Source organism: Antechinus flavipes, chromosome X, assembly GCF_016432865.1.
Source record: "Antechinus flavipes isolate AdamAnt ecotype Samford, QLD, Australia chromosome X, AdamAnt_v2, whole genome shotgun sequence".
Taxonomy (NCBI): domain Eukaryota; kingdom Metazoa; phylum Chordata; class Mammalia; order Dasyuromorphia; family Dasyuridae; genus Antechinus; species Antechinus flavipes.
In genome coordinates this window covers 17915341-17942412 of record NC_067404.1, presented here as the reverse complement: position 1 = coordinate 17942412, position 27072 = coordinate 17915341, and the positions used below count along the sequence as shown (strand labels likewise).

Here is a 27072-nt window from a genome sequence, read left to right as displayed (position 1 = left end):
CTCATTAGAATTCCCTTTTTACCCATAATTACTATGTCCAATTGTGACATATAGATGGGAAGAGAGGTATTCTATCTATCAATAGAGCATTAATTGAATGGTTGCTACTAGTCCGGCATCATGGTATGTTCTGGGGATATAAAGAAAGGCAAAAACATTCCCTATCCTCAAGGAGTTCAGATTCAAACTGAAGAGATAAAATACAAATAATCAAGTATTTATGATTCCTATAATGGAAATTGGAAATAACCTCGGAAAGTAAGCCCAGTCCCTATGGGGGACTGAGAAAAAGGCTTCTTGAAGGTGACATTTCAGCAGGGACTTGAAAGAAAGCTGAGAAGCCAGGAGACCGAGGTAAGGAGTGAAAACATTTCAAATGTAAGGGAGAAAGCCAATGAAAATGAAGGGAATTGTGAGATGGAGTGTCTTGTGCAAGCAACAGCAAGGACAGTTTCACTGAATAATACAACACATGGAAGGGAATAAAATGCAAGTAGAAAGATAAGGAGAGGTTAGGTTGTGCAGGGCTTTAAAAAACCCAACAGAAAATATTAGAGTTTTTATTGGAGGTAATAGATTTTCCTGAAGATTATTGAGTACATTGTGAGTCGTGAATTTTAGGAAGGTCACTTAAGTAATTGAGTAAAGGATGGATCAGAATGGGGATAGACTTGAGGTAGGAAGATTAACCCAAAGGCTATGTCAATAGTCCAGGATTGAGGTCACATAGACCTACACTAGGGTGCTATTTGTGTCAGAGAAAAGAAGGGGGCATATAGGAGTCGTTGCCAAGATGGAATAAATAGAACTTGGCAACAGATTGAATAGGGGAGGGGGACAGTAAGAGACAATAAGGAATCAAAGATAATACTTACTTTTTGAGTCTGGGTGCCCAGAAAGATGGTGATGCGCTTGATACTGATACAGTAGTTGTAAAGGGGGGTAGAGTTTTGTGTGAAAGATAGTGAATTCAATTACAGACATTGGATTTGAAATGTCTTCAAGTTAGGAGAGAGGTCAGGGCTGGAGAAATACATCTGAGAATCATCTCCATGATAATACAATCCATGGGAGCTGATAATGTACTCAAGAAAAATAATATAGAAGGTAAAAAGAAAAGGGTGAGAGTCAGAGCCTTGGGGGGGGGGCACCCATAGATGTGAATTGGATGAAGATCCAACAAAGGATTAAGCAGACAGATAGGAAGAGAACTAGGAGAGTATCATAAAAATCTAGAGAAAAGAGACGATTGAGCAGAAGCAGGTGATCAACATTCCACAATGTGGAAGGCTTCAGAGAGGGCAAGGAGGAGAAGGACTGAGAAAAAGTCATTCGATTTGGCAATGAAGAAATAACCTGTAACTTCGGAGAGAAAAGTTTTAGTTGAACGATGAGGTCAGGATCCAGTCTGCACATTATTAAGAAATTGAAAATAAAAGGAAGGGGAAGCACAGATTTTAGAGGGGTTTTCGGGGAGTTTAGTCATATAAAGGATGCTAGCTGGGGGTGATGGATGAATGAAGTGATGCCAGTTTTATGAGGAGAGGGGTTACGTGAGCATGTTTGTGGGCAGCAGAGACACAGCCAGTAGATAGGAAGAGCCTGAAGTTTAGGGAGAGTGAGGATGACAGAAGGAGCAGTCTGCTAAAGAAGATAGGGGAGTATGTGATCATTTGGACATTTGACTTGGCAAGGAGAAGAGTCACCTCTTAATGTGAGATATGGATGAAGGAGTTAGGGGAAGGATGCATCTGAATAGTGTGAGCTGAGAGGGAAGGGGGAAGAACCTCTTAATGAATGGCTTCAATTTTTTTTTCAGCAAAAAATGAGGCAAAATTCTCTGTTAAGAGGGTTTTGAAATGGGGCATCATGAGAGATTTAGAAAGGTTTGAAAAAGCCATGGGAGGATGAATGAAAAGGTTTGGAAACCCACAATGCTGAGGGGGACAGTGAATTGATTTAGAAGTGGTTACAAGGACCGCCTGGCTATAGGGAGGGCCCAGTTGAGATTATATAACATAAATTTGTAGTGTAGCTAGTGAACACTGATTTTCTTCATCTTTGTTCAGCAGTACAAGAAGGCAAGGGATGGTGGGAGGAATTGAATGCTGAGGTTTACAGGGCACGATTATAACAAATAACGGGGAAATGACACAATATTGCCAGATAAGAGAGTTAAATCGGTTCACTCACCAAGTGATCAAGATGCTCAAGGGAAACACTGTAACAGCCAGTGCAAGGGTGATATTCTGAGAAGGAACTAAGAGGTGGAAGGCTGGAAAGTGATGATGAAGACAAAGAACAATGTTAGAGGTCATATAGCTGAGGAAAACACAGAAGAATAAAAAATTGTGATCAAATAAGGGGATTTCAGAAGTCATAAACATGGAACAGTTGGGGGTTACCGTCTCTAGCTGACATGGGGTGTAGGAATAGGTCATGGGAGATGGATAAAATGAAGGACTGGGAAGTTTGAAAAATTGTTTGGAAGAGTATTGATATATATGTTAAAGTCCCCTGGTGTGTGTGTGTGTGTGTGTGTGTGTGTGTGTGTGTGTGTTTGTGTATGTGAGAGAGATTTTATGGGAGAAGACAGAGGGTTAGGGAGAGGTCCCAAATATAGATCTGGTGGAGTCTGAATGCAGATCAAACCTTTATTCTTTTAGTCTCTGTTTTCTTTCACAACATGATGAAAAGAAATATGTTTTACATGACTGTCTACATATGACCTATATCAAATTGTTTCTCTTCACAATGAGTGGGGAAAAAAAGAAAAGGAGGGAGAAAATCCAGAACCCAAAATTTTGAAAAATGAATGTTAAACATGGTTTTACATATAATTGGAGAAAAATAAAATATTAACTATATTCAAAATAACAACAAGAACAAGGCATTGCTGGAGATGTATGGAGTTTCTTCTCTCCATGCCTTCTCCATCTGTCCATCTTCTTCCTAGGACTGACCACCTCCTCCCCACGCCGTCTTTTGATTTTTAATGTTTTTTGATGACATTTTGCTGTTTGTGTTTATTCTTGTATAGGTAGCATTTTCCATTGGGGATGGGGCCCTCTTTTACATGTTTTCCTAAAAGTATATCCCCTGTGGAGAACCTCGGGAAAGAAGTCTTTATCCCTCCCTACTCTACTCATGGACAACTGTGTAAAGACCTGGGCATCCCAGTGCTGGCATGCTTTTAACTGTTCCCCATTTTTCCCTGCTTTGAGACTGGGTGGGTTCTAAGGGCTGGGCATCTTGCTCAGGTGCTGCTGCCATAAATGGCTTAAAATTGTATTGCTGTCACCTTTGCTGAGTCCAAAGGGACCAAAAAGAGATAACTCTCTTCAAAGTGAGATACTCTTCTATGGCCAGGATTTCTGATAAACATCTCATTTCTAAAATATATAAAGAACTGGGTCAAATTTATAAGAATACATGTCATTCCTCAATTGATAAATGGTCAAAGGATATGAACAGACAATTTTCAGATGATAAAATTAAAGCCATTTATATGAAAACGTGCTCAGAATCACTATTGATTAGAGAAATGCAAATTAAAACAATCTGAGGTACTAGCTAACACCTCTCAGATTGGCAAAGATGACAGGAAAGGATAATGATAAATGCTAGAGGGGATGTGGGAAAACCGGGACACGAAGGAACACGTTGTTGGTGGAGCTGTGAAATGATCCAACCATTCTGGAGGGCAATCTGGAATTATGTTCAAAGGGCCATCAAACTGAGCATGCCCCTTGACCCAGCAGTGCCATTATTGGATCTGTGACCCGAGGAAATCAGAAAGGAGGGAAAAGGACCCACATGTGTACAAATATTTTGTGGTAGCAAAGAATTGGAAAAGGAGTGGATGCCCATCAATGGGGGAATGGCTGAACAAGTGGTGATACATGAAGGAAATGAAATACTGAAGCTGAGCGAAACAAGCAGAACCAGGAATACATTGTGCACAATAACTGCAAGAATGATCAACTATGGAAGGCTTGGTTCTTCTCAGTGGTTCAGTGATCCAAAGGAATCCCAATAGACTTTGGACAGAAAATGCCCTCTGCAACCAGACAAAGAACTAAGGAGACTGGATGTAAATCCTCACATGATATGTCCACTTCTTTTTCCTGTTTTGCCTTGTTTTTTTCTCTTTCCCCTGGTTTTTCCTGTTTGCTCTGATTTTTCTCTCTCAACATAATTCATAAAACAATGTGTATTAAAAATAAATAAACTTACACAAAGGAGAATATGCTCCCCCTCAGGGAAGAAAGCTTGGCAAGAGTGCTGATAAGATGCCACCCTGACCCCCTGAAGCAGAATTGGCCCTGGAGACCCGCTGGTTGAAGACTCCAGAAGGAGATCCCTTCTCTTTTGTCCTGGGGAAGGAAGAGATTAGGAAGCAAGAAACTCGAAAAGACTCGCAGAATAGTCTTATACACACACAACACAGATATTGTGAACGTTACTACTCAAAGCAGGGATTGCCCCCACCCAACATTTGACCAATGATCCTTTAACTTAGCAGTGTAAGTTTTGCCAAGGGGATATCTGGCACCACTGAGGCAGGTTGCTGGGAAAAAAAAAGGCATCCCTGGCTTTCTCCCATAGGTGATCTTGTCCATTTAAAATAGTCTTTAACCTGCTTTTCATTTGCATCCTGAGCTGAAAGGTCAAGGCTAGATCCAGGTAGTAGCATGGAGTGGGGTATATTGGACTGGATCAGATTTGATAGGAACAAAGCTGGAAAAGGCTTTTCCCTTTCAGTTAAAAAATGAAGAACAAGATTCATGGGTCCCTTTTAAGGAAAGGGTTCAGCTACTCTGCTGAGGATAGGTTAAGCAATCTTGTTTTGATGGTGGGTTGGACCTTTAAAAGCCCTCTCCTCCCTGCTGGCACCCTTATTCTGAGGTACATTAGATGCCCCTTTCCTGCCATCTGCTCCCAATGCCTGGAAGAGGGGACACAAAATTAAGATCTCACATAAATCTGAGTTAAAGGTTTTCTCTCAGTGGAAGAGAACAAGAATCCCCCAGCCCTGGTCTGGACAAATGACGGACGTTTCCCAGTCAGAGAAGCCGGTCTCTCTCCGCAGGGCAGGGTGAAGAGGAAGGACCCTTTCGTTTCTGTTCCCAGGCAGATTCTGGGCAAGGGCCTGACCAAAGGGAATCACTTAAAGAGAGGTCCCCTCCCCAGCATTTTCCTGCCATCCTTGGCGTGACCAGTAGTTTGGTGCTGAATGTCTCCCTTTTCTCCTCCCCAAGTTTCTGCTGGGGAAGCCTTCTTGGGCTCCCTGCTTAGCCTGCTGGAGCTCCCCATAGTCCCATCTAGAGCTGAGGGGTGGGACATGGGTGTCACATGACATGCCCCAGGGGCAATCTATGGGGAGCCCCGGGGGACTTGGGCAAGGAGGCCAATCCTAGAGGTGGACATGCCCAGGCAAAGGAGCGTCAAGGAGCAGAGACCACCCTGGGCCCAGGGGAGCCAAAGACTAGGCCCTTTCCCCTCCCTCCTTTCACTTTTGTATGGCAGGGAGCTCACCCCTCCTTGTGCAGGGGCCCAGGCTATAGGGGCTCAGATGCAGAGGTGGAAACTGAGGCAACTTTGAAAGGGGAAGGCACCTATCAAAAGGCCCAGCTGGGAAGTGGGGCTGGGCTGGGCTGGAATGGCTTCGGACCTGGTCCCATCCCTCCGGCTCCAGCGCTTCTCCCACTACCACAGCCCCTGGCCTCACAAAGTCTTCCATGGAGGCACAGTTAGAAAGGACCCCAGAACAAGGGATGGGAGCAGATGCCTCAACTGGGTCCTCCCTGGGGAACCTTTCTGGGACCCCCATCCAGTTTTACCCCGGGGAGAAATGAGTGAAACTATACATTTAAGAATTACAAGTGGTTTGCTTAAGGATTGACATAACCAACTCCACTTGATCTGTATCTGCCATTTTGCTATGTACAACCTCAGCATGAACTGCAGGATCAATTTAAAACAGTTGGTTTCCTTCTGTGTCTTCTTTCTTCCCATTTTTGCAACAAAAACTTAGTTGTTACAAAGAACTTTAACAGTCCAAGGACATCTGCTTCTCTTCTTTATCTTGTCCTCCTGGTGATGTATGGCTCCCTTTGATCTAATGTGAGTAGTTCTGCTAACAAGGACACAATCTTCTATCTCACTTGCAACTAGTGATACATGTATCCAGATGCTCCATAACAAACAGCTGCCCACCTAATGAACAATATATATGTATGTCTCCCTCAGACACAAATAGCTTTGTAGCTAAATTGTAAAGACACACATTTCCATCAACTCCTGGTAGAGTGAGTCTCGTGGCGAGTGAATAAAACTACAATATCCCCGTCCTATCAGCAATGGCTCATCAATGAATCCAAGGAGGGTTCCTGCGAAAACATTGTCAGTCTTCCCTTGGTTGTGTTGTACTAGAAATATGGCCTGATTGTGTGTGCCGGGACAGAGGGTCAAAGTGGGGGAACCTACTACCTTCTGTTTGAGTGTAGAAAATGAGAAGGAATCAGAATATTCTCATTATAACTAAAAGATATCACTTTTCCTTCTCCAAGGGAGCACCAATGCTGCTGTAACTTCCCTGAGGGGATGACAGTTAAATCTCCTGGGCATCCCCTTGAGCAGCTCCCCTCTGGGGCTGAGATATCTCCTGGGGGCTCCTTCCCTTCAAACCTGGGACTTGCAGTTCTCCCCTCCAGGGCTCTCTGGAGGTCCCTGCCTTGGACACTGGGCCAGGCTCATGCTGAAGGGCTCCTCGGGACCAGCTCTGCACCCCCCCCCCCAACCCCTCTGCCGGCTCCCTGCCTGCCTGACCTGCCTGACCTCTGAGCCTAGGTCCTGGAGGGATCCAAACTGGCAGAGAGGAAGGCCTTCCCTCCGGCACCCCCATGTCCCCTCCCCAGGGCAGTTCCTGGCCAACGTTTCCCACGTCTGTGGCCCCTCACCTGCATCTCCATCTGCCTCTTTACCTCTTGCTGCACCCCCTGTAGTGACCAACGGCTGCCACGTAATGCCTGGAACGGGGCTTTGGCTCGGGGACCCTGGTCGGGCATCCTGGCTCTGACTTTCCCAGCTTTTAGTAACCTGGGGGAGCCTGCCATTTCACTCGGGCTCTCGGGGTTCTCCTCTGCCATCCCTTTCAGGATGGGGGCCCAGAGGGATCCCTGTGGAGAGGCTGCCCTGATCCCCAGGGACCACCCTTGGGGCCCTCTCTGGAGGGGAGAGCGGAGGGAGGACCAAGAGGCTCGGAGGGAGGACCGAGAAGCTCGGAGGGCTCTCTCTGGCTGTGGGGAGGGGGGGTCAGGCTGAATGCCTGCACCCCCACCGTGAGGTAGCTGCCCCAATGGGGAAGCGGTCCCCCCGGGAGGAAAGAACTTGCTCTCCAGCGCTGGCTGGATGCCCACGAGGCCCGTGCAGTGCATTGTATCAGCCCCTTATTAGAACCTTTCTCCTATAGTAAAAGAATTTTCCTCTCTTCAAAGGGCACAACGGTGCCTTTAGGATTCTCAAAGAATTGGGGTGAATAATCTGAGAAGAACATTACAATATACAAGAATAGAGGGGACCTTTGAACAGATAATAAATATCACAACTGGACAGGCGGTGAGCACAGAGCATGTGGAATGTTAGACCTTGAAGCAACCTTGGAGTATAGAATAGGAGAGCTGGAAAGGTCGTTAGAGATAGTCAAGGACAAACAGCCCATTTTCAAAATGAAGAGGCTGAAGCAAAAAGACAAGAAAGCGACTTTTTGAGCCGTCACAGCCCCAAGTTACAATCCCAGGTCCTAATGACTGGTCTGAGGATCTTTCCGAAGGCTTTGGGGGTTAGACATCACTACCGGCTTCCTCTTCAAAAGGGTGTGAGCTCCTAGGGCCAGTGACTAAGGAGATATGCCCTTTCAGGATAGGCTGATCCCATTGATTCACTCTCAGTTATTTTTGTTTATTTTTCCTTCTCTCTTCATGTTTTTTTTCATCTTTTCTCTAGCCAGTTGGTGATCCTAATGGGGCTCTGGCCCCCAAGTGGATATCCCAGAGGGACCCCAACATCTGATGGTTTGACTGGGAGTATGGTATCTGGATGGTGGTCTTGGAGCAACCCATAATAGTCACTTTCGAGATGATAAAAGAATCTGAACTCAGAAGGACATTAGTACTTCTTCCCCTCTGTCATATTCCCAAGGGTTATAGAACTCCCAAGTCAGGGTTGGTCTCCGCCACAGATAGAGCTTACAAAGACCTACAATTAAGAGTTAAGCCTCCCCATGAAGACCACCAATCAAATTCCGGTCCCAGTTGAGCCCACTATTTGGGTTCTAGGGACCCACCGAGACCACCAATAAGATGCTAGAGCCCCAGTTAAATCATTGGATTCCAGGGCCCACTAGGATCACCACTTGAATGCTAGCGTATTATCAAGATCACTGCTTGGTTATAAGATCGCAGGCCATCAATAAAGCATCAACCCCATAAAGAGATGACTAGCCAAATCTCAGCCCTCCTATGTTGAGAGGATTCTAGCAAGATTAACTAGTGAATATCATTATATTTTCCCCCAAATGCATCCCTTCTCCCCATTTGCTTATTTTTCTTGAGGGGAACCACATTCTTTAAAAAATGTAGTTTGTTTCATTTTATTTTTGTTAATTGACAAGCGCTTTTTGCTGCCTTTCCTGTGAGTAGAAATAAACGTTTGAAGAACTGTGAAAATATAAACAATTTAAGACTGGGCGACAGATTGGATCTATGGAATCAATTTGAGTAATGAATCAAGGATGATACTAAAGTTGTGAAATTGGCTGACTGACTGGGAAGACAGTGGTACCATTGAGATTAAATCTGAAAGAGAGGAGAGGGGGAGAAGGGAAGGGAAGGCAATAAGTATTTATATAGCACCTACTATGTGCCAGGCATGGTACTAAGAATTTTTACTAATATCATCTCATTTGATGCTCACAACATCCCTTCAAGGTAGACACTATTATTATCTCTATTTTGTAGTTGAAGAAACTGAGGCAATCAGAAATTAGGCGACTTGCCCAAGATCACTTAACTTGTAAGTGTCTGAGGCCAGATTGGAATTCAGATCTTCTTGATTCCAGGCCCAGTGCTCTATCCATTGGGCTACCAGATGTTTTTAAATAATGAGTCCTAAGCTTGAGATGTCTACCAGACATCTAGTTCAAGCTGTCCAAAAGGCATTTGGTGATAATAAGGCTGAAGTCTGTGAAGGAAATTAGGGCTGGAGAAAAAAAGTGTGTGTGTGTGCATAAACATGTGCATAAGAACACACACGTATATTTATAAACATGTGTGTGCACACACATGTATACACACATGTGAATCTATATGCACAAACCATGTGTGCACATATAAATGTGTGCAAGTGCATCCTGCCTAGAAATACATAATTTATGTAAACACGTATGTGCAATACAAACATATGTGTATGAACCTTTACGTAGATATGAGTATATACATAAAAACATATGTGTGTATACACACATGTTTTTTCCTACATCCCTAATCTTTCTCACAAACTTCAGCCTCATGTCACCAAATGTATACTCACATATTTTATGTATGTGTATACACACATTTGTTTGGAGAAAGAAATGGCAAACTAATTTGCCAAGAGAGCCAGTCTGAAAGGAGGAGACCCAAGAGAGAACAGTGTCATAAAAATCTAAAGAGGAGTCAATATCCTGGAAAAGAGGGTGATCAACAGCATCAAAGGCTACAGAGAGGATAAAAAAGATGAAGATTAAGAAAAGACCATTAGATTTGGTGATTAAGAGATCAATTAATGACTTTGGAGATAGCACTTTTAATTGAATAGTGAGACTGGAAGCCATATGCATTTTCTCTCCCATTAAAATATGAGCTCTTTGCAAGCAGGGACTTTTTTATTTGTATCCCTAGCATTTAGCACAGTGTTTTGCATACAATAAGCCCTAAATAAGTGTATTAATCCTTCATTCACCAAGTGAAGCTGTCTTCTCTAAGGAGTTCAGCTGAGAAAGTGGGGCGTGACATGAGATGATCCCTAGGATGGCTAGGATTTGAGATGATGGCTAGTAGGGATGGCAGGCTCAAATGAGAATTTTAAAAGCTGATGGTGACAAGGGCCTGTTTGTAGACAGTACAAAAGGAGTCAGAGTTAGGAGTTAGAGAAAGAGCGAGAATGATAGAAGGGACAATGTGCTGGAGAAGAAAGTATAGAATATAATCAAGATATCATATAGAGAGGTTTGCCTTGGCAAAGAGAAAGGTCACTTCTTCATGTTAGACAGAAGTGATGGTGCTAGACAGATGTTAGTGTTAGACAGACAATGGTGGAATATGTCTGAGTAATATGATATGAGGGGGAGGGAAAATGAGGGAGCTTTCAGCAAATAACCTCAACTTTTTAAATGAAATACAATATGAGGTCCTCAGCTGACAGGATGGCCATTGGAGACTTAAGTGTGTTGAAAGATATGGAATGGCTGCTGCAGTAAATGGAAGAAGAAATTTATTAGGGAAGTGTTAAAAGATTGCCTGGCTGCAGAGAAAATCCAACTGAGATTATACGCCATAAATTTGTAGTGGTCACCATGGTTTCTTTTTTTATGTTTATTTTTAATATACATATTTATTAATTAATTTTGTTTTCTATATCATAAATTTTTCCCATTATCCCTCCCTTTTCTCTTTCCTAGGCAGCGATCTCAATACAAAAATAACTTTTCAAAAAACAAGAGACAAAAAAGAATTTTTAAAATTCAGCAAAATTGATCAATACACCAAAAACTCTGTGGTAAACAACATAAGTGGATTCTGGTTTGTAATCCATTCTGCTATCTGCTTCCATTTTAGATGAGCTCATCCTATTCACACTCATAGTTATAATTACTATTTTTTTTCATCCATCCCATTTTCTTCTGTTTCTTCTTCTCTCTTTCTTTTTATCCTCTCCCTGTTTAGAAGTCTATTTTGCTTTTAACCCCTGCTTCCCTTAATCCACCCTCCCTCTTATCATCCCTTCCCTTCTTTCTTATATCCCTCCTCTTTTATTTCCTTTGGGTAAGTTTCATTTTTATACACAACTGAGGGTACATATATATTCTTCCTTCTTTGAACCAATTCCCATAAGTGAGGTGGAAAACATCACCCCCCTCATTTTCCCCTCTCCTATAAAAGCTATTTCTTGCTTGCCTCTTTTATGTGAGAAACTTTCCCCTATTTTAGCTTTCCCTTCTCTCTTCTCCCACTGCACTTTTTCCTCATCCATTCATTGTTTCAGAGATCATTCCAATATAATCAACTCACAGCTATGTGTATGTAAACTCCTTTTAACTGCCCTAATTATTTATAAACTTCTTAGAGGTTACATGTATCATTTTTCCCATATAGGAATCTACAGTACTTTTATTGAGACCTTATGATTGCTCTTTCATGTTTACCTTTTTTTTTTTTTTTTTTTTTTGCTCCTTTATGATGGAAGCTGCTAAATCTCATGTGATTCATCTCTAGGATTGGCTAAGATGACAGGAAAAGATAAAGACGAATGTTGGAGGGGATGTGGGAAAACTGGGACACTGATACATTGTTGGTGGAACTGTGAATGGATCCAACCATTATGGAGATCAATTTGGAACTATGCTCAAAAAGTTATCAAACTGCATCTAAGGGAGGGAGTGGGGGGAAAGAGGGGAAAATTTCAAATGGAAAGTTTTGCAGGGGTCAATGTTGAAAAATTACCCATGCATATATTTTGTAAATAAAAAGATTTAATAAAATAAAGTAAAAAAAAAAATCTTTCACTTCAAGTCCAGAGAGAAAAAATATTCAGTGGAAGCCTCTCTTAGATCTCAGAGGGCCTCCTAGGCTGGCTACTGTCACATGTGCAAATGGGTGAAACTCTGTATATTCTGGTGCCCAAATACAAAGCTTGGAACTGCCCCTAGCCTTCAGAAGTATAGCTGGAGATTCAGTGACTCTCATTTCAATTAGCCCCAACCAGAAACTTGGCTGACTTGTAAGCATCAAATATAGAAATATATGTAAATTGCTTTGTAACTATAAAATGTTATATATATAAGTGGCAGCCATTATTATTATTATTGCTTTCTGCTTAGGAAACCCAGGACTGCAATTCTCTGGTCAGATTCCTAAGATGTTGTCATTAAAGTACCTTAAAAACATAAAACCAAAATCTCTTGTGATCCTGACTGTGGCTTCACAATATTTAAATCATTTCTCTTTGGTTAAAGTATTTTCTCTGACCTGGGAGCTCTAGAATTTGGCTGTAATATTCCTGAGAGTTTTTATTTTGGGATTTCTTTTAGGAGATGATTGGTAGATTTTTCAATTTCTATTTTTCCCTTTAGGTCTAAGATATTTGGGCAATTTTTCTTGAAAATTTCTTGAAAGATGATGTCTAGGCTCTTTTTTTGACATGGCTTCCAGGTAATCCAATAATTTTTAAATTCTCCTTCCTTAATCTATTTTGCTGGCCAGTTGTTTTTACAATGAGATATTTCACAAGAGATACTTCTATTTTTAAAATTCTTTTGACTTTGTTTTATTATTTTTTTAATGTCTCATAGAATCATTAGCTTCCACTTGCCCAATTCTGTGGTATTATACTAGAAGAATCACTGCTCACTCTTGTCTTTATCTCGGAAGAGCCCCTGCTCTTCTGCAGCCCCAAGCACTAGTACTCTTCTTTGCTTTGGAGCTATGATCAGGACTCCTGATACTTTGAAACCAACCCCCCATCACTCCTCTCCACCCTAGAATTGTGACTCAGAACTGCATGTGGGAAATCAGCACCAGCTGTACCCAGAGCCAGTAAAGGGTACCCTAGACTCTCTTTCTGACCAGTTGTTTAGCCCTCTTAACATGCCTTGGATGAGAGCTCCTGAAACTGCTGTCGCTGCTTGTTGTGTGTGGACTCTGGAGAGGCCTCCACCCTCCTGTCACAAACTTCTTCTGCTGACCTAAGTTTTCTATGGCTGGAAAAATGTCTCACCCGAACATTTTGTTGGCTCTGCACTTCCAAAATTGTTTTTCATCAGCTGGGATCTTGTTTATTATGACTCAAAGCTTAAACATTGGTAAAAAAATAAGTTGGTTATTTAATTTAAATCACTTGTTATATTTTGATATTCTTGACAAATTCAGTAATAATAATTCATTTACATAGTATTTGAAGATTAATAAAAATAACCTCCTTAACAATCTCATGGGGTAGGTAATACAGATATTGTTCCTTTCTTATCCAGGAGGAAGTTGAGGCTTAGGATAGTATATCCTAGGATAGGATAGGATATATATATATATATATATATATATATATATATATATATATATACATATATATATATAATATATATATATATATATACATACATATATATATATATAGAGAGAGAGACATATATGACATTCATATATATTCCCCTATCATATAAGCATGTAATTTCCATGTTATGCATAATGAATATTTATGCATATAGAGCATACATTTATAGTCACCTATTGTATAAGAATATACATATTAATCAAAAATTACAAAAATATTAATATTACTAAACAACATCTAATACATATATATCTTTACTTAATAATTCTCATACAGTACATAATACACATTATGTATATATCACATAAGACATAATATGTTGGCATACATAGAATTACCTCCATGAAAACAAATCAACAAAGCTATTTCCTCTAGCAGATAAAGGAATACCTTTATCCTCACCTCACGAGAGATCAGCAACCCACCATCTGAAGATACATGTTCCTTCAGAGTAAGCCCATAAATTGTGGTCGAACTTTAATCCCTTTGACCTCTATTGGTTGCTACTTCGGGCCCTATTTATATAGGAACGTCTATATAGGGTCAGTAGGAGAAGGACAGAGAGAGGCATTCTTATTGGTGGCAGCAGAGGCAATCTGGTCAATATGTTATGCTACAAGATCCTCAATCTTTGAAGGAAATTCTCAGTCTTAGGGTAGTCCTAAACTGCACTAAATTCTAAGGATGAGTAACTGCTGCACTCCAAAAATTAATTTGACTTATTAATTTAAAGTTGTCTGGAGGAGAATGTTGAAAGAGTTCATCTGGGGTGTCTAGAATCTGATATCTTGGCTCCTAATATTGAAAAGTATTTCTTTGCATTTACATTAATGTAATCACTGTGTGTGTTGCTTTTTTGGCTCTGCTTTTATTTACTCTTAAGTGAATCAGTTCATTTAAACTTTTCCATTTTTCTCTGTATTTATCATATTGCTCATTTTGTACAAAAGAGCTCTAGTTCAGCCTGTCTTAGACACACACACACACACACACACACACACACACACACACACACACACACTTACAATCCTTGACACTCAGCTACATAGTTTTATTTAGCGTAAGAGCCTCAACAACAGCCCTAAGCAGGCCTAAGGGTGTTTTGTGCCCTCTTAATGCCTTTGTTGGTTTGGTCATCCTTTCTCTAGCACCCATCCCAAGGGTCCAATAGTGAATCCTTTCTATATTTATATTGGTCCCAAGAAGAGAAACTAAAGGGAACAAATGGTGTAGATTTAGGGGAGAACACTGAATGGAACCAAAAGATAATTAACCAACCTTAATTAAGCAGTTATCTAGCATACATGTTGCCTTCCTGGCAAGTCTACATTGAACCCATTCTGGAATACCTTGGCATAGTTACCTTAACATGTCATTGGGAAGAGATTCCATGGCCTTCCTTGATAACACAATGTAGTGCCTCACATCACACCTTTCGGGAAGTTCTTCCCAACAAATGACTTAAACCCACCATGTTGCTTGTTAAGGTCTTTCCCAACAGCAATTCTTAGAATAATCGATCAGTATCACTTATATATCTACTTAGCTACTGTTATCTGCATCAAGGCTTAAAGGCCATTGTTTCTTCCTTCCCCACCCCCCTTAGACTTCTCTTCTCAAAGATCCCAGTTCCTTTTCCTACTTTTGGATTCCCTTATATACTTTGACTGGGAGGATATCTAAAATGCAATTCAATTCAAACAAATACTTGGTCAATAAACATTTATCAAGCACCTCCTATGTGTCAGGCATTCAGCCAAGCCTGGTGGCTAGATAGAAAGGCAAAGCCAATCCCTGCTCTCAAGGAGCTCACAATCTAATGGAGGAAAGAACATACAAACAACTATGTCCAACCAAGCAAAATTCAGAATAAACTGCAGATAATCAGTTGAGGGAGGGCACCAGGATTGAGTAGGAAAGACTACCTATAGTAGTAGTAAGTACTACTAATAGTAAGTAGACTCAGTATTAGCTGGAATTTGAAGGTGGCAATGAAAACGGACCGAATTCTAGGCATGGGCAACAGTCATTGAAAATACCTGGACCTGGGAGATGGAATGTTTTGTGGAAGCAGCAGCAAGGAGGCTCACAGAGTACATGAAGGAGTGTAAGATGTAAGATTGGAAAGGTGGATGGAGGAGTTTAGCTTATGAAAGGCTTTGAATGCCAAGCAAAGAATTTTATATCTGATCACAGAAGTGATAGAGAGCCACTGGAATATATTTAGTGAGGGTAGGCCAGGGTATGATATAGAAATATTTCTATATTTGTATTTAGGAAGATTATTTTGGTGGCTAAATGAAGGATGGACTAGAGTGGGGAGAGACCTGAGGCAGGGAAACCAACCAACAGACTATGTTAATAATCCATACGTGAGGTGACAAGGGCTTGTATCAGAGTGGTAGCCATGTTGGAAGACAGAAGAAAAAGTAAAATCAACAGGCCTTGAATAGAATGAATATGAAGGGGTAAGAGAGACTAAGATGTGTAGGTTGTTAGCCTGGAGGATTCAGAGGAGGATGGTACCCTCCATAGTAATAGGCTAGTTAGAAAGAGGGAAGGATTTTGGGAAAAGACAATGAATAAGCTCAGTATAGGACGTGTTAAATTTAAGATCCCGTAAGACATCCAGTTCAAGATGACCAATAAGCAGGTGGAGATTCAAGAACAGAGATAAAAGGAGAGAGATTAGAGCTGAATAAATAGATTTGAGAATCATCATAGAGATAGCAACTGAATACATGGGAGCTGATGAGATCACTAAGTGAAGTAGTGTAAAGGGAGAAGAGAAGAGAGTCAAGGACAGAGCCTTACGGAACATCTAATTCATTGTGAACTGGGTGAAAATCTAGCGAAGGAGGTTGAGAAGTGGTCAGAGAGATAGTAGGAAAAGCAGGAGAGATCAGTGTCATGAAAAGCTACCTAGAGAGAAGAGAATGATCATCAGTGTCAAAGGTAGCAGAGAAGTCAAGAAAGATGAAGACTGAGCAAAAAGTCATTGGATTCAGCAATTAAAAGTCAGAGGAGAAGAGAGGAATGGAGGCACCTGGTATAAAAAACTTTCTCAAGGAGTTTAGCCAAGAAGGGGGAGAGAAACACACAGTGATAGCCAGAAAAGATAGATGGATCAAGGGAAGGATTATTTGAGGATGGGAGAGACATGAGCACATTTGTAGGCATTTAGGGAAGCAGCCAACACAGAACAGATGGAAGATAAATGAATAAATGGGCATGATAGAGGGGGCAATCTAAGGGAGGATATGGGATAGAATGGAATGGGATTCCTTTATTAACTGCCTACTTATATTTACTGCAGACTTGCACAGTAGATAGTGCACTGGGCTTGAAATCAAGAAGACTCATCTTCCTGAATTCAAATCCTATCTCAAACACTTACTAGATGTGTGACCCTGGGCAAGTCACGTCACCTTATTTGTCTCAGTTTCCTCATCTGTGAAATAAACTGGAGAAGGAAATAATAAACCAGTCCAGTATCTCTGCCAAGAAAATCCCAAATAGGGTCAGGAAGAGTCAACTGAACAGCAATTATGTTTACTATCTGTGTGACCTTGAACAAGTCATTTCTCCCCCCATGGGCCTCAGTTTCCTCATTTGTAAAATGATGACTTGGGACAAGTAGCCTTTGAGATCCCTCCTAGATTTAGCTCTATTATCCCGTGTACCAGGCACAGAGTTAACACTGGAAATTCAAAGATGAAAAATGCACAATTTCTGCCTTCAAGGAGCTTACCTTCTCCTGGGGGAAACAACATGTACACACATATACACTTGAAGAGAAAGAGAGAGAAAGCACAAAAAAAATTCCATTACTACTTGCAGAAGCATTAAGTCTCACTCCGTCTGGATGCTTTTCACATAGCCTCTATGAAGAAAAGCATTCTTGGGTAAGCCAGTTAGAGAGGGAAGATTCTATCTATGATGATACACAGTAATAACAATTTGGAAAAGATAATAATAATCAATTGTAAAAGATGGTAACCCAAATTCAATTCTCCCTCAAAAAAGACCTTCCTGGTAGTATCTTATTTGGGAGTGATCACCTCTACAACAGGTAGGCTTTAGCTCTGGTGTTGAAAAGCACTCCCTGATATTAATAATGTGGAAAGTAAGAGTAGGAAGTTATTTCCTACTTTCTCTGTTTCATAGCAGACTCACTGAGAACCAATTCTCTTTCAGAAGCCCATGTACCACCAAGTCTGGCAGTCAGTCTCTAAGCTAGCACTTGCATCCTTTGTCTTTAACTAGTCTTTATTAACTGCTAAGCTTTTTTTATGCATGATGTTTTTAGTAACTTCCTACTATATCCATCACCTTGTCAGATACAGGTAGAGTCTGTCTATACTTCATTTCAATGAATATTTATTTATTTATTAAAGTAGGCAAGTGAGTCTGTCTTTATGGATCCCTTATTGATCATCTTGTTTTTAGTAGCAATTCCACTTAGGGTTTTCTTCTCATTATTTGAGTTAGGGTTACAAATATTTCTACTTTTTCCATAATCAGTCTTTCAATACCCTTTTATTCTTTAAAAATTTTAATAATAGATTTTTATTTTCAAAATTCATGAAAAGATAGTTTTCAACTCAATGAATAATTAAGTTCCTGCTTTGTGAGTGTTTTAAGCAAAGAGTGATCATGGAGGAGAGTGGATGGGTCCAGTTCCAGGTGTAGAAAATAAATACTAAGACAAAAAAGGAATAGTTCTTGCTCTCAAGGAGCTTACATTCCACCAGGGCAATTTTTAAAAAAAGTACATTAAGAAGTAAAGGGAACTTGGAGGAGGTTCAGGGAGGCTTCTTTAGGAAGTAGCTAAGATACTCAACATTGAGAGGCAGAGATAAGAAAAGTTTGTTCTAGATGACAAATTGTGGATGGACTTAAAGACCATGGAATAGCCCGACATGCTGCATTTTACACAGGAAGAATACGGGATCCACTTATGGCAGGGATTTGCCCAAGTTACAAAAGTAATAAATGGGAAAGGCAGAATGCAAAAGCAGTTAATGATAATATTAGAGGGCAGAAAAGATGATGGGAGTAGAAAGAAGGGGACAGATTGCAGATGTGTTAAGGGAAATGAAGCAGCAGCCAGGTTGTACATAAGATAGAGCAGTTTCGAGTGGAATCAGGAACACCTGAGTCCAAATTCTTCTTAATACTTGCTAGCTATGACTTCTGGGAAAGTCACTTCTTTGTGCCTCAGTTTCCTCATCTATAAAATGAGTAGTTGAATGGGCTGGTTTCTAAAGATTCCAAGCCATGTTTTACTTTACTCATTCCTGCAATAAGTCTCCTGGCTTGTCCTGTTCCTTCTCCTTCCCTGTTGTTTTGCCCCATGGAGAAATCTTTGTCCTATACTTTCCTTTCTCTCTCTCTCATCCTATGAGTCAAAATGAGTCCACTGTTCTATGCCTGGGTGCCTTAGGAAAACAGCATTGACCTTAACAGGAAACATACTTGTGTGGGTCAAGATAGTCCAGGAAGGCTTCCTGGAGGAGGTAGGCCTGGATCTTGGTTTGTCTTACCTGAAGAGATAGAGAAGCAGAAACCATCTACTGGAACTTTACTGTTGTCTGATTCTTCTCTAGAAAGGTTGTGATGTCAGAGAATAGAAGTGGCAAGATCTGAGTGGGTAATTCCTTGTCCTCTCAGGGAAGCTCTGAAATCTACTTCCTGGGCAATCGCTCTGTCTGTTGTTCTCATCAGTGTCTGTAAGGGAAAAAAAAGAACCCAGCCAATTTATTTACAATAATAATAATTGTTATTTTACAAATTTTCTCTCCCTATGATAGAGCCTGGAAAAGACAACAAAAACTGAGAATAAATGGTACAAATAAAGAACAAACTTTAAACCAGCAGATTCAGCTGAAAGCTCCAACCAAGGAAATATCTATAGGATTAATGGAGAGTTTATAAGGGCTTGTGGTTGTTGCTTCCATAAGCTGAGAAGGGAAACAGGTCTAGGAGGTAGAAGCTGACAGTGCAGGCTGATTGGGAGGATAAACGGAAAGCAAACATACCATGATTCCTCTGCAATATTCCAAAGGCAATGAATGGTAACCCAACTTCAGCATTGAGTCTGGAGGCAGTGCTGGGAGGACCCAGGTACTCATGAAAAGAGCATAGAGTATGTCTGACTGGAATCAAGAATGCCCCTTGGTACCAACATTTCTTCTGTGGTAGGAATGTGGAAGGCAAAGGTCTTTTTTAATAGCAAGTCTTTTGTGGTGGCAAAGAATTGGAAACTGAGGGAATGCCCATTAAATGGGGACTGGCTGAACAAGTAATAAGGGAAGTGAGCCAAACCAAGAAAATAATGTTCACAGTAATAACAATTTGGTAATGGTAATCAATTGTAAAAGATCTAATAACAGTCATCAATAAAATGATACATCACAATTACAAAGGACTCAGAACGAAAAATGCTATCCACCTCTAGATAGAAAACTGATGGATTCAGAATGCAGATTAAAATCTATTTTTTTCTTTTATTTTTCTTACTTTATTTTGGAACTTGGCTAATGCAGAAATAGGGTTTGCATAACTTCATATGTATTATGGGTATCATATTTTTCCTTCTCAAGGGGTGAAGGAAGGAGGGAAAATAACAAGAAAATTTAAAAAAAAAAGAACACCCCTTGGCACCAACATATCACCTAAGGTAGAAATGTGAGTAGCAGAGAGGCTCTGGACATCCCTGGTTTCAGCCATTTTAAACTTTATAAACAATGATTTTGGGAGGCAGTTACTATGCCCACTTTACAGATGAGGGGACTGAGCCTCAGGAAGATGAAGGGACTTGAACATAGTTAGGAAGTATCAGAGGTGGAATTGGAAGCAGGCTCTTCCCACTCCCAAAGCCCAGTACTCTAGGTATTTACAAAAGAATTACAGAACTGAGATTTGGAAAGGTGTCCAGTGGCCATCTAGTCTAACCCACACAGAAAAAGGAATTCCTGATATTATAGATTTTACAAGTGACTGTGCAGCCCCTAATAGAAAGGGGAACCCAAGCAGCCAGCCCATCCCACTTTAGCTTAAATCACATTTTGCATTTTTCCAAGTAGTCCTCTCCCTTTTCCAATCACCCCCCCACCCCCATTCCCACCACAGCTCACATTTATATAGTGCTTTAATGTTTACTAGTGCTTTTCCTACACAATCTCATTCATGCCTCTGTGGCACAGCCCAGGGGCATGGGGGTATGATTTCCAGCATGGCCTTGGCAACAATGCTGCAGCAGGTGTACAGCAGGTGGCAGAATCTGGTCAGTGGTTCCCTGTGGAAACACACAGTGATGTGATGTCCCCATCGAGGTTAATAATTGACATGATCAAGCCCTTATTGGGGAGGTTTAACTTCCTCAGGGTACTTTCCCATCCATGCCCTCTGGATCTGTGTGAGGAGGGGTACAGAAAGAGCTGTGTACTGTGATTTTCACTTCGGATTTAGGGAAGTAATCTTGTCAAGCCTGAAAGGGAGTGTGATTTGAGTATGTTTTAATTGATGGGGAATATCGATCATTAGCTCTCTTCCCATTATAGATGAGTTCCTTGAGTGCAGGGGTCTTACTTCTGTACTCCCTGCCTCGCCTTCCCCCTTCCCCCCTCCCCTCCCTTAGCATAGTGCTTTGCACATAGTACGTGCTTCATAAATGCTTGCTTCATTCATTCTTTCATTTGTTCATTCATTCTCTCAGATTAAGGCTGGACATTGCAGGACAAAATTGTATAATAAGGGGGCCCTTTAAGTCTCATGTACAGAAATTAAAAGCCGTCACTAAGAGTTTTGCCATTTCCCAAAGGCAATCCCCCCTCCCTCTCTCCCTCCCTTCCTCTCTGTCTCTCCGCCTCCTCTTTATTCCTTCTCGTATGTAATTTTGGGGTTAACTGGCTGCTAGTCGGCATTCTCATCTATCCATCCATTCATTCATCCTTCCCTCCATCATCTCAGCAAAAGGCTCCGGAGCTGGGCAGCGGCTGGGGGTGGGGGGTGGGGGCAGACCGCGGGGGGCGAGCACGTAGCGGAGGATAGGGGGGAACGACACGGCGCGCGGGGGACGGCGACACTGGCCGCGCAACGAAAGCACCCCCCTCCCTCACAAGGGGCTGACGTTTTGCCGGGGTCTCCTAGAAACGCGCGCGCGTGTCTCCTGGTATACCATATAATAATAGCCAGCAGTTCCATCACCATCTCGGTACACAGGCAGGCTGACGTCACCGCGCAGCTCCCTCCCTGGATTCGGACTTGGGAGAGGGGAGGGGCAGCGCCACGCGGCTCGCGGCTCCCGTGCCCCCTTCCTTCTCCAGGCGGCCAGCTGGGGGCGTGGGGGGGGACGACTGAACAGGGGGAGGGACTGAGGGAAGGTGGGGGGCGCAGCCACAGAAGGCCGTCTCTATGGTGAGCGGGAGGCGGGGACGGAGTAGGCGGAGAAGCGCGACCGCAGCGGCCCCGGCGCAGGTACCAAAGTAAAGGCGGACCATAGAGGGGTTTGGGGAGGCGAATCTTTACTCGGCTCCATGAGAAGCTGCTGCAGCTCGCTAGTGCCGGACGGCTCCCCGCCGCGCGCCCCGCCTCAGCTCACCATGCCAGCCGCCCGTGCCGAGCAGAGCCCGCGGATCCGGGAAGTTTGGGCTTGCAACCTGGACGAGGAGATGAAGAAAATGCGACCCGTTATCCAGAAATACAATTACGTGGCTATGGATACGGAGTTCCCAGGTGTAGTGGCGAAACCTGTCGGAGAATTCAGAAGCTACGCCGACTACCAGTACCAACTGCTGAGGTGCAATGTGGACTGGCTGAAGATCATCCAGCTGGGGCTGACGTTCATGAACGAGCAAGGAGAGTGCCCCCCGGAACCTCCACGTGGCAATTCAACTTTAAATTCAATCTGAAGGAGGATATGTACGCCCAAGATTCCATAGAGCTCCTGACCATGTCCGGGATCCAGTTCAAGAAACATGAAGAAGAGGGGATCGAGACCCAGTATTTTGCGGAGCTCCTGATGACATCGGGAGTGGTGCTGTGTGAAGGGGTCAAGTGGCTCTCGTTTCACAGCGGCTACGACTTCGGCTACTTCATCAAGATGCTCACCAACTCTCCTTTGCCCGAAGAAGCTCGCGACTTCTTCGAAATTCTTCGACTTTTCTTTCCGGTCATCTATGATATCAAGTACCTCATGAAGAGCTGCAAAAACCTCAGGGGTGGACTGCAGGAAGTGGCCACTCAGCTGGAGCTGGAGCGCATAGGCTCCCAACACCAGGCAGGGTCCGATTCGCTACTCACAGGTATGACCTTTTTCAAAATGAGGGAAATGTTCTTTGAAGACCACATTGATGATGCCAAGTATTCTGGCTACCTGTACGGCCTCGGTTCGGGAGCTACTCATGTCCACAGCAACAACCACCCCGGCTACCAGAACCGCTACCCGGGCCCCTACCACAGCAGCTACCCACCCACTGTCCCGCACAATTTCCCGGACGGCTACCCCAGCGGCTATGCCGGCGGCTTCCAGAACAACTACCCGAACGGTTTTCAGCAGCACAGCTATCAAAATAACTTCCAAAACACCATCCCGGATGTCCAGAATGTCCAGAATGTCCCCAATGTCCAATATATCCAGTATGTCCACTATGGCCAAGAACCAGAATGGAGAGGAGACCAGCAAGCATACATGAGGTAAAATAGAAAACGGGACGTTTTTTAAATGCCTAAACATATATAAGTTAGATCCCTTAATTAATACACAATAAGTTTTTTTTTTAAACTCTGCCTCCTCAACCTGTTTTCTCTTTTGTCCTTCAATACTAATTATAACCATTCCTTCCTACCACAGATCCTGAAAGGTAGAAGAGTTTTCAGGTTGAATTTTGCAGTATATTAATTAATCCACCTGTTAGCAAGTATGTGTGGCCAAGAGGGAAAATTCATATCTTACTCAATCTTTTGGTAACTATATCTAGTTGGTGTTAGTTTGGCCCCTGCCCCTCCTTTCCTCCCAATTCCCAGATTCCCAAGCACTGACTGTAATTTAATGCCTTGTTTCATTTTTGTCTCTTCCAGCATGCAAGAGATGCCAGCGTATGAGGGTGAGGATCCTCAATTCTACACCTATGGAGAATGAATCTGCTCAGATCCCCTGTTTCAGTAGAAGGTTGGAGTTTCCTTGATGTTTGCTTGAAAATTGATCATCCGCCAGTTTTACACAGCATTCCCTTGTTTTGGACCCATGTTCACTGTGCTGCAAATTGTTGACCCAGCTAAGCTAATCCAAGAAGGAAAAGGAGAATTTAGTGACCGCTTTTCCTGATGTTTCATCTTCTAAGCACCTCTAGTGTTCTTAGTTTTGAATTGGTATATGTATTAGATCTGTGATTGACTAAATGTTTTAATCTATCTTTACCCCTTTCAGCAAAGTCCCCTGTAACTGGCTTTTCAAGATCTGTCAGGAGCATCAGCCTGAACTTCCCTTGACAGCACCTTTCCTTTTATTTCCTTTTGGCCTTTTAATTCTAACATTTCTTTTTTCTCTTCCCCCTCCCCCTTTCAAATATAATGATGTTTACCATGAGTTTGATTTGATGATTCTGCAAGTCAGCTTCATAATAGAAAGTCCAAAGAGAACAAAGTCACCTTAGGTATATTTTATACCAAATTAAATTTGAAGAAATAAAATTTTGCTTTTATAGTTGCTAGAAAGACAAGCAATTCAGTCTTGTAAAACAACAAAAAATCCCTTAAATTAACTTGAATATTATTAGTCATCTAAGGACTATAATGATTATTTATTTTTATGTGTATATTTTTTGCCATATATTTTCTATCTATTGACAGAAATAACTGTGAATTACTTTCTTAGCCATGCAGATTATGTGACCAGGTCAGAGCACATGAAGGGAGAATTTGGTCATCAGTAATCAAATACTAGCCAGAAATGATAGATGGCAAGTGTGTATATGTATGTTACCTACACTTCAATCAGTATATTATCTGTTTTCCAGATGGGCTTGTCTCCCTTATCCTTTAATACTCTTTTCTCATTAAGTTTGCTAGAATCTTGACTCACTGGGAAATATGGATTGAATGAACTTCAAAGGAGTTTGGTGGTAGTGAGAGATGGCAATGGAATATTCAAACTCCTTCACTATGATAGAGTGGAAAGGAGAGTGGGAGTTGAGTTGGGGGGAGAGCAGGAAAATGAGTAAAAGTGCAACCACAGAAAGGTCTTGATGAGGGCAGGAAGAAGGAAGGAGTGGAAAAGGAGAAGCTGGTATCACTCCTAGTGCCCAGTCCAGTGCCATGTACAGAGCAGGCATTTGATGAATGTATCGTTCTTAGACCCTTTGGCTTCCTTCTAGGCTCAGGCCAAGGGACATCTTCTGCAGGAGGCCTTTCCCAGCTCCCTCAGCTGCTAGTGCCTTCCCCTCGAATATTGCCTTCCACTTACTCTGTCTACATATTGTTCGTACCTAGTTATTTACAAGTTTTCTTCCCTGTTAGAATGTGAGCTCCTTGAGAGCCAGGATAGTATTTTTTGCTTTTCATTGTATCCCCAGTGCTTAGCACAGTGTTTGGCACATGGTAAAGACCTAATAAATGTTTGTTGATTGATTGCTTTGTCTAGTGTTTGTTGGGAAACCTTCCCCTAAGGTGGGTGGGTACATCCCTGGGAGGTCATGTGTATCGGGGTCGGGGGTGTGGCTGTTTCCTGCTGCCCCAGCTGTCCTCAGAGATGGTCAGCAGGACAGGGTTCAGTAGGAGTCTGTCCCCCTGGCCCAAACCCTCATGCCCCCTGCATACCCTAGCAATGGCTCAGTAGGAGGTGGCCCGAAGGACTGGTCTGGGCTTTTCAAGCCTAAACACTGAGTTCTGCTTCTCCCCCTGTCTTCTTTTTCCTTTCTGTTCTTTCTCCTGATTCCTCTTCCTCCTTCCCCTCCTCTCCCTCTTCTTTCACCTCATCTCCTTTCCCCCTCCTCCTTCCTCATGTTTTCTTCCTACCTTTCCCTCCTTCCCATCCTCCCTTTCTTTTCTTCCTCCTCTGTCCTTCTCTACCTTCCTCTCCACTGTTTTTCCATTGCTCTGGCTCCTGGACCCTGGTGTGGACCTGAAATCCCCTGTGCCGGCTACTGTCACAGCCTTATCCCAGGTTGCTACACAGCTGGCAGCCAGATCTCCCCTTCTGCAGAAAAGTTCCATAAGGGGGGCACTGAGCAACTTGACTGTTGAGCCCAGAAAGGGGATCATCCTAACATACAATGTACTTTATGGAAAGAAGTGGGTGGCCCTGATTCCTTCCTTGGGGGAGAGCAGGCCTCAGCAACAGGGACAGAGTAGGAGGCCTTGGGGAAGAACTGAGGAGAAGAGCATGGACGTGGAGCCCATCAAGAAAGATTTTGGTCAGACACAAGGAAGAATTGCTCACATCTTTATAGTGGTTTCTGCTTCTTAAGGATTTTCACATCCCCTTAAACTCCCTCCTCCCCAGCCTACCTCTCTTACACACACACACACACACACACACACACACACACACACACACACACCATTGAGGTAGGTGGGACAGGTATTAATATGTCCCTTTTATTTTATTTTATTTTATTTTTTAAAATTATTATTATAGCTTTTTATTTACAAGTTATATGCATGGGTAATTTTTCAGCATTGACAATTGCAAAACCTTTTGTTCCAATTTTTTCCCTCCTTTCCCCCATCCCCTCCCCCAGATGGCAGGCTGATCAATACATGTTAAATATGTTAAAGTATATGTTAAATACAATATATGTATACATGCCCATACAGTTATTTTAATATACCCCTTTTAGAGAGAAGAAAAATGAGGTATAGAAGGCTGGGGTGACTTGCCCAAGATCACAGCACTAGGAAAGTGGCAGCCCCAGGTCTCAACCCCAAGTCCCTGAATCTCAGGCTCTTTCCACTCCCCCTTGTTTGTAGAATACACTTGGTGGGCTATTTCCTAAAAGCAAAAGTCACCACTGCAATTTTGTGAAGGAGCTGGTTCACATCAGAGCAGAAGATTGCTTGTCTTCCCTGTCAGCTGGTTTTACTACTTCCTAGTGAGCACATGCTACTTACTAGCTGTGTGATCTTAACCAAGACTCTTCCCTTCTTCAGGCCTCATTTTCCCCCTCTGCAAACCAAGGGTTTTGCAGAAAACTAGAGCATTTCTTTTTCATAGTATTTTATTTTTCAAATACATGCAAAGATAGTTTTCAACTTTCACTTTTGCAAAACCTGTTGTTCCAAATTTGTATCCCCCTCTTCCCCTCTCTCCCCTCCCCTAGACAGCAAACAATCAGATATAGGTTAAACATATTTCTATATTTGTCATGCTGCACAAGTAAAATAGATCAAAAGGGAAAAAACATAAGAGAAAAAAAACCAAGCAAATAAACAATTAAGACAAGTTGAAAATGCTATGCTTTGATGCACATTCAGTCGCCACAGTTTTCTCTCTGGATGTGGATGGCATTTGCCATTACAAGTCTATTGGAATTGTCTTGAATCATTTAAGGTTGAAAAGAGCCAAGTCCATTATAGCAGATTATCACACAGTCTTGTTACTGTGTACAATGTTCTCTTGGTTCTACTCTTTATTTAAGTTTTTGCAGGCTTTTCTGAAATCAGCCTGATGATTGTTTCTTATAGAACAATAATATTTCATTA

General features: G+C 42.2%; 2 protein-coding genes across 2 annotated transcripts in view; both read left to right on the top strand.

The window, feature by feature from the left end:
- LOC127543233 (CCR4-NOT transcription complex subunit 7-like) overlaps positions 1 to 27072 on the top strand; it is a 204213-nt gene that overhangs the window by 17505 nt on the left and 159636 nt on the right. The gene's annotated exons all lie outside the window — the stretch shown is intronic.
- Positions 21728 to 24999, top strand: LOC127543232 (CCR4-NOT transcription complex subunit 7-like). The gene is given in 3 exon segments (XM_051969265.1): positions 21728 to 22233; positions 22236 to 23067; positions 23452 to 24999. Coding segments are annotated over 3 exon segments (1218 nt in total). The 5' UTR covers positions 21728 to 21908; the 3' UTR covers positions 23513 to 24999.